Raw genomic sequence first — 8868 nt, forward strand, 5'->3', positions numbered from 1 at the left:
ACCATGGACTTTGGTCTTGTAGGCTGTTTTCCTACACTTGTAAAGAACAAATTTAGTTTTTCCCTGCCTCTCTGTGCAAATCGATCAGAGTTCGGTCGATAAGACAAAGGCCACATCCTGCTGCAGTCAGAGTGCTGGTCACAGGGACAGATGAACCAATGTGAGTGCTACTACTGCCCTCTCCTGCCTGCAAGGAGAACAGTGTTTCCCAGCCCAGTCCTGTCCAGGTGCTGCAGAAGACACAGATCCATGATATCATAATAATAGCATGGCATTTTCCAGCTATGTTTCCATGTGTTTGATACAAGGCACTCTAGGCAATCATCAGGAGTTTCAGTTGCTCACCAGTTATACCTGAGCTCAAGGTTTGTAATTTCAGTAATTCAATTACTTTCCTGACTCATGTGCTTGTGAGTTATGACACCAGGAAAAGTGATGGATACTTATGCTTCCATGAAAACCAACACATAAAATCCAGGATAGTAAAATCCCTCATGACAAGTTTTTCCTATGGAAAGAACTGGAGTGCCATTGCCTGTATGTTGCTGTTGTCCACTGTGCAAGAGAGACAGAAGCCTGTAGAAGTGCCTTTGGTGAGATCTTCCATATGTGGGGTCTAGAGGAAAAGTAAAGGGAAAGAACAAAGTTATTTCCATAATTCCTAGTATATAGGTGGAAATTCCATTCTGGATTTAGACATCCAACTTCAGTGGCACAATTTAGTTGCCCAGACACAGGCACCTACTGTCGTTTGAGATGAACTGAGCTGTTCAGCTTGGTGACCAGCTGCTGCTCCAGGAGTACACAGGTCTCTTTTTGTTACTGTGTTGTATCTGCCAGTTATTATGTGTGTCTTGGGTACTACATATCTATGTGTGGCTACATAAGAAGGACCCTTAATGTCTATAGTGATGAAGTCTCAGGTGTCCAGTAGGAGCTCCTAGACCTCCTTTTCATCTATACCTTTCAATCAAGTAATCCACTCACCCTGAATGGAAGTAGTTGATCTGCCATGCACAGAACTGTGGCCCCTGGTCTAGTGAAGGCTAAAGACTGCTGCTTTAGATGCTGACAGCCCTCTTTAACACATGGAAGCCACTGAGCTAAAGGTAACAGTCTATTCACCACCTTGCTCAGTCCTACCTGGTCTGAGGCTATGCTGACAGTGAATGAAAACAGGACCATTTTCCATCATGGAGCAAACCACATTCTTTGTGTTAAGCTACCCGACCTTTCAAAATTGCCTCTTGGAAATGGTCTCTCACATTTGCTAACTCAGGACCTGCCTGGAACAGTACAAACTGATACAAGAAGGTGGTGCCATGGCCTATTCTAACAATTTTATGGTCTAGACAATGAAGAATCAGAATTATCATGGGAAGAAGAGATGAATTGGCTGTGTAGTCAGTATACACTGCTAAACACAAGTGGCAGCAAAGGCGGGATGGGAGTGAAGCAAATTTTGGTTAAGAGCTGAAAGGATAAGAAAGGCATAAACAATGAGAGAAGCCAGTCTCCTATGAGTATCTTTCCATTCACCTCCTTTGACTGAGTAGATTATTGTCTGGGCAAGTAGATGATTGTCTGGGCACTTGAGCAAGATGCTTAAAAAAAAAAAGACTGAATTGTCATTATTCTGGCCAAAGGGTGCTGATATTGACCTGTTAACTCCGGACATGTTAGAAAGGCTTCAGGACGTGTCTATTCAATTCATGCAGAAATGAGGGGGAAAAAGCAGGACCTGGTTTTAAAGGGTCTTTAAACATGAGTTAGTTCACCTTGCAGAGGTGTGGGAGACCCTGAATGACTTTACAACAGGGGACAGAACCTCACCAGGTTGCAGCTACTAGACACAGCAAAACTGCTGAAGGCCATGCCAGTTATTCCACTTGATGGAGAGGCACGCTGTCCTATCAGAAACATCACAGAGTATCACACCACAAGGTCTTCCACATGAGACAGAGGGACAGAGACACACACATTTACACAGACCAAAACAGAATACTGTGAATTATAATTTTATTGTGGTGTTGATTACAGACAGCACAGAATAAACAACATCTGGCTCATGATACTTCTCTGATATCTGGTCCTTGGATGTCTGGCAACTGTGCTACACTTGGAATAAATCAGATTTGTGGGCTTACATTTGCTACACTTTGTACTCATCACAAGGCCTTTGCTTTGGCCACTGCTAGAGATCATGGACTAGATGATCTCTTGTTCCGATCCAGGAGATAATTTTTTATCTTTTCCTGATCATATACTGGATCATCTAACCATGCTTCACAAATCGTAAGATGTATCTCATGCAGGAGTGACCAGGACTTTTTTATTAATCTGTGCCCTCCAAGACACCACAACCATCTCTGTTTTGTCAAAGTCAGAGTCCAACTCAGCAAAATATTGTCAACCCCTCTCTCTGTCACTACCTGAGGTGATGTTTTATTGGTAGTGGAGGCTCTGAGACACCACTTTGCCTAGAAATCCCCTTGAAAAAAAAAGTAGGTTACTGCCTTTTAAAGGTTTTCATGTATAATAAAAAAGTTTTTTCTTTTCTTTCAATCTGCCAACATTCAGTAAAGACTTTTGACACGTGAAGATAGAAAGGAGCTTAATTGCACACTTGGTTCTGACATTTTTCTTTGTCAAAATAAAAGAACTTTTAAGATGAACTTTTTCAACAGGTAGAAAGTAGAGGTTGGAGGAAGGAGAGAAGAGCAGTGCTGACAAGGCCAACTGGGGATAGTAGATTGTTTAGAAGCCAAAATGACTGACTGTTTTCAGTTGTTGAAAGGAACTGTTTTTCCTCTAAGGACCTGATTCATTAAAACTGTATGCTGCATTTACATATATTTCTGCTGAATACCTCTCTTTGCCTGAAAGACTAAGATGATGCTGTCTTTTCAAGCAGTTGGTGTCTAGGTCCATACAAATGACAAGCATTTACAGAAACCTGGCTTGGATAGGATCCAGCAGCACAGCAGGAAATAAGTTTGTGCATCTCCTCTCCACTTGGTCAAGAGAGAGCTGTAGTACTTCAAGCTTATATGCACAACTTGCAGAACAGTGGTATAATGAAGCGTAAAAGGATATAACCAAGCTTAGTATAGCTCTCATACTTGTAACTCAAGAATGAAGGGCCTTCTAAAGACCAAGAAGCTGGGTTCATCCACTTTTTTTTTTCCATTATCTTCCTGTCCCCAAAGACAAGAGTTAAAAGCTGATATTGAAGAACTTAAACTTTATCTAGGACCAGATGTGCTATGAGTCTTCTAACAGAAATCATGGACCACAGGCATGCTCTTTAATATTAGAAACTGGCCCCAGGCACAATGACTGCATCTATGCTAACAAAGTAAACCACACACAAACTCAGTCATCAGATTGCAATTGTTCATGTTATTATAATGTTAGAATGGCTCATTGAATTCTCACCAATATCTTCCAGGCATGATCTGTGAGATAGTCCACAACAGGGTCTATTCTCAGGAAGCCACAGGGTTTAGAAGACTAGAAGACATAACTGTACAGATGTTATCAGATGATTACAAACTGTGTGTATGTATGAAAACGACCCCTGCACTCTATGCCAACTGTGTTATATGTTGCCACTGTGCCCAGTATTTAGTCAATCCAGCTAGTATCAGATAACCCAACTGAGTGTCCTGTTCTTCTAGAGGTGACCATGCCCTCCTGACTCCCCATTAGTGCCTATATTTACAGTACAGGCAACGAAGAACTATATGCTGATTTGGAGGTCACCTTTTCTTTTTTAGTTAACTCTATCGTAAACCAAGTGAAAGTAAGTGGTGTCTATTCATCCATGGTCCAGATATTGCTCTTCTGAGGAAATGAGTTAAATGGAACTGTTTTGGTTTCATTTTTTAAAAGTATATTGGTAGAATATTCCTAGGCTTATTCACAAACTGGCCCAACACAACATCACAAGACTGAAAAGCCCTCATTTTCATGTCTTTCCTTGAGTTAGGTCCTATATAGAGATATCCTACAGATTATTTATAACACTCAGGTGCTGAGGCATCCTGAGAAATCTGAGAAGGAAGACAGCAAGCCCATCGATCCTTTACAAAGAAGTATTGGTATATTTACACAAAGTCTTCTGGCATGTTTAATGATCATTCATAAATTTCTTTATCCATAAGCCTTGCTTCCAGCCTAGGTGTGCACTGCCAAACTGGGGCCAATTCAGGAGAAAAATCATATTTTAAAATGCCACTGTTAATATGGTTCCAGAAGGAAACTACTCCTGTTCAAGACATTCTGTGTGTTGCTAGCTATGGGAATTTGAGGCATGGAAGGAAAAAGGGGGATTCATTTGCCTTTAGTTTCTGTAACAGTACCTCTGCCAAGCAATTCTGTTATGAATGAGATCACTCAGGATAAGGTGACAGAGTTATAGGAATCAGCTTTATGGAAAGGATTATACCTGTCTTATTTCAGGATTTCCACTTTCCTTTTAGACAAATATGTAAAGAATTCCAGGACCTTCTCAGTCAAGACAGATCACCCCTTGGATCCTCCAGACCGACTCCAATATTAGACCTCGACATCCAGAGACATTTAACACATTTCAGGTATGATTTTGAAAGAGGTACAATTAACTAATATCCTTAATTTTGATAAAGATTGCATATATGTTTTAATGGTATTCATTCCCTTACCTAGAAGACTGTAATATCCATGATTCCTGCTATCTGTGCCTATAAAGAGTGCAGGTTTGTACAGCAATGCAGTGCAAGCTCGTTGCATTCAACATGCTTCTAGGGCCACAGTCTGAGATTGAGTAAGTAATTTTCTACATCTCCTGGGCAAATCTCCCTATCTGGGCAGAAAGTTATCTTGCTCTAGGTGTGAGACAAATTACAAGTCAGCCTATGAAGTAGATTATTTAAAGGTGTAGAAACTCAAATTCAGAGCCAATATAGATTAATCAAAGTAGAAATAAAAGGAGGACAGGCTGCATTCTTCTCAATTAACTAGTTCCAGGGCCTCCTCTAGGCTACTGAGACCATTTCACATTATCTTATTGTGACCATGCTATTAAGTCTTTGACCTCTGATGCAGACTGGGCCTCTAAACCAGTTTTGCTGTACTAATTCCTGAACAACACCTGGAAAAATCTGGGAGAATGAAAGCTGGCTCAGATTGTAAAGCCGGACACTGCTAATATATTTAGACTCAATTCTTAAGCCTGTGTTCTAGCAGTATTTAATGTAGTGGTTTAGACAGCCTAAGAACCCATTATGAAGACAAAGACCTGTGGTACATGCATATCAAGTTCAAACTTCCTCAGAATTTTATCCGAGTTATGGAGAAAAATGTGTAGATGTTTTGGGATCAGAAAGATTTATTAGCCCAGGAGTTACTGGACTAATAAAAAAAAATTTCACATTTTTGCTTCAGGCAATGTGCTAGATACAGTCAAGAGTGAGGTGGGAACTTCCAGAGGGCCACATCGAAATGGCGGGGTCATCTAAGTTATTTATCAAATATAAGTTTGATGAAACTCCTGTCTTTACTCAGACCACAGAGGGGAATACATGACTAACTGAGGCTACAGATCTTTATCTTTTTTTCATCCATTAGCTGACACCTGAAAACATCAACATATAAAGAACTGTTCCAGAGAATTGTTTACAGACCATAATGACAAGTATGTTCATTAGGCCTATAAAGTCTTAGAATGGTGTTGCCCACAGCTAGCTGAGCCACTCTTCATTCATTGATTGGACAGACAACCTCTGTTTCCCAATTTCCCAACAGGTGCTAATTCTTAAGATTCTGATAGTGCCTGAGGCACCCAACAGCCAGGTGGTGTGATAGGGTGGTGTGTGGACAAAGTCCTTCAGACTTTTAATAGAATCCAAAATACCCACCATCCTACTTCTTCTGTCTCTCTGTTGGAAGGCAGGGAGAGGCAAGGGTAATTCCTGGTTCACAAATACACACATTCCTGTTTTTTCTTACACACATCTGTGTGGATCCTCTGGGTACATGAGCACACCTACACAATCCCACTCCTATTCTAATGCGGCAATGTGCACATGCACACACATAACACTTAGGTGTATGTATACTTTCCCTTATACACACACAGTCCAAAACACCCAGCTACACTTGCACACTGAGGGAAACTCACTTGTTTATGCAGAATACCCATAGAGGGATTTTAATGGGATACCTAACTTGTGGAAAAATAGATGATTCTCTATTACATGCACACTGAGTAAATGTGGTATAAGGTATCTAATCCCCAAGGATTCCTCTGTTTAAAGAAGAAATAGCAGACAGGATAAAATGCTGAATGCTTCAGCTACAAAAGCTGTCAGCTGGTACAGCTCCCACCCTTCTTTCTCTGCTGCACTTCAGTAGGTTGGAGCACAAAGCTTCTGCAAGCATCTCCTGGATCATTCAGTACTTTCTTTCATGTCTGCTGTAGACACTAAGTATTGGACTGAAGATGGGCACCCGAAGAGCACAGGTCTTGATCCTTGCAGATGCTTCCCTGGACTTGAATCAGACAGTCTTCTCTGATGGTGCCTGGGGAATGATGAGTGCTGCCAGACCCAGAGGCTGAGCTGAGTCCATATTCCTTTTCAGTCTAGTGTAGAGATGTTGAGGTCAGATCAGCTTCTGACCCAGACTTCTGATTCTACTCACCTACATGTAGGTGCCTCCACTTCAGCCAGCTGTATATCTCCTGCCGTGGTCTGCAGGGATCTTGCTTCTATAGCTTGTGAAATCTGCATTACAGTTAAGCAGGTCTAACATAGACATCTACATCAGTGTGACTTGAATTTCTCTCTGAACTCCATTAGATGAACAGTCTGGCTTACTTCTCCAGCTGAATGGGAGCTTAGCCAACCAATGCACACTAGGCTCTTATACTGTCAACAGCTAAAAAAATGTTTATTCCCATCCCCTAAGTCCAGAAGCCTTCACAGCTAGGTCATCTGAACCCCTCAAGTGAAATTGTACTTATCTTCTTGAGATTAAATATCATAGAATCATAGAATGGTTTGAGTTGTAAGGGACCTTAAAGCTCATCTTCTTCCAACCTCCTGTCATAGGCAGGGACACCCTCCACTAGACCAGGTTGCTCCAAGCGCTGTTCAACCTGGCATTGAACATTTCCAGGGATGGGGTAGCCACAAGATACTCCAAATATCACAGAAGGCACTTAAGCTTGTTTCAAATGCCAGAGAAAATGTGATTCACCATGTTTTCCAGGAGCATTAGTTATTTTATCTGTCAAGTTTCCAACACAGACTTTTTCAGACTGATCACTTGGTTTCTCTGTCTTTCTCTGAAGGATGAGCCTCAGACTTAACAATTCTTTGTCACAGGAAATTTGACCTGATCAGTTGGGGAAGAGAGAAAAAGAAGAAATTCTTGGTTCCCCAACACAGAAAAAGATTAATTGTCTTAATATGTAGCTGCTCTTGATTATACATATGAAATTAATGTTATTTCTGATCAAAATACCCAAGAGCTGTTGGTGCTCTACAAATGGGTCTATAGCAGATGAGACATAAATCTAAAGCAGTCACTCCATACAGTCATTACAAATTTTATTACATGCTTTTTCAATGGTGAATCTTTCATCTTCATTTCTACCTGCATTGCAGACTACTGGGCTTTCTCTCAATAAATTCTCTGTCTCTATTCTGTATAAATCTATAGATTGGGATGGAGCCAAACTATTATCTTTGGCAAGGATAAACTACAGCCTTTTCACTGGAATATCTGACAAGGTTTTATGAATGGTTTTAACATAAATATTACATGTTTTACAACCATTATCCAATATGAGCTGATTTTTGATCATGGGAAATCTCATAAATTTTATATAGATTTATTATAACATGAAGAGGTTCAGAAATTCTTCATTGTAAACCATAATCAAGGCAGCAAAGAAACCAAAAGATGATAAATTGGTATTTTATAAGTAAATATGTTTATGCCATATCAAAAGTGTTCAAGACCAGGTTGGATGGGACTTGGAGAAACCCGGTTTAGTGGAAGGTGTCCCTGCCCATGACAGAGGAGTTGGAAGTAGACAGTCTTTAGGGTCCCTTCCAACCCAAACCATTCTATGAATCTATGATATGATGTCAGAAAGAGAAAGGGACTTTTTATGACCATAAAAATTCAGAGGAATCACACAAATCTTCGTTATTAGAATAAGCTCTAAGATAATGAAAGACCTTTTGAAGAGCTATACCCTCTGATATCTACAGTGGAATGGGATCCAGCCTCTACTGCGTTGGGGTGAAAGGGAATTTTCTTGAGGAATAAATTACCCTACAGGTCTTAAGTGCACAGTTATGTGCTCCACTTGCTCGTGATGTTTCTTGTTCAATGTTAATAATTAAGACCTGAGTTCACAAACTGGCACAGGTCAGAGAGAAGTTTTTCCCATTTCCTCTGTTGTAAATTTTCAAGCTCACACTTCTCTCTGAAGTTTTTCCACTGAGTCCCAGTTCATCAAGATCTGTAAACATGTGTCCAACCTGAAGTACAGCATAGTCCCCATGAAGGGATCAGAAGTGCTGGGTTTGCTCAAACTCAAAGTTCACACAAAGAATAAAACAGATGAAATCTTCAAAGGAGCTGCCAGTGAGCCTGAAAACTGCTGAATTTTGCACAACTTTATGCAAAAAAAGAGGCTCTTCTACACCCCTGGTGCATCCGTGTTTGTGCAGCTGCTCTCTGAGATGTCCATCTGACCTGAATTCAGAAAACTTAATCTGCATGAAGAATGATTTTCCCATATTTTTTGATCATGAACAGACGATTCTGTAGATCCTTAAATTCACAGCAGCAACTCTTGTGCACTACCTG

General features: G+C 40.6%; 1 protein-coding gene across 1 annotated transcript in view; it reads left to right on the plus strand.

Moving 5' to 3' along the window:
* Positions 1-8663, plus strand: part of LOC103798921 (transcription factor AP-2-delta-like) — a gene marked incomplete at its 5' end in the record, with an annotated part of 28090 nt that extends 19427 nt beyond the window's left edge. Inside the window, 2 exons of the mRNA XM_009071207.1 lie at positions 4485-4598; positions 8489-8663. Coding sequence (XP_009069455.1) covers positions 4485-4598; positions 8489-8663 — 289 coding nt within the window. The remainder of the gene's footprint in view (positions 1-4484; positions 4599-8488) is intronic.
* Between the last annotated feature and the right edge of the window lie 205 nt (positions 8664-8868).

This window comes from Acanthisitta chloris, unplaced genomic scaffold (genome assembly GCF_000695815.1).
Source record: "Acanthisitta chloris isolate BGI_N310 unplaced genomic scaffold, ASM69581v1 scaffold44653, whole genome shotgun sequence".
NCBI classification, from domain to species: Eukaryota; Metazoa; Chordata; class Aves; order Passeriformes; family Acanthisittidae; genus Acanthisitta; species Acanthisitta chloris.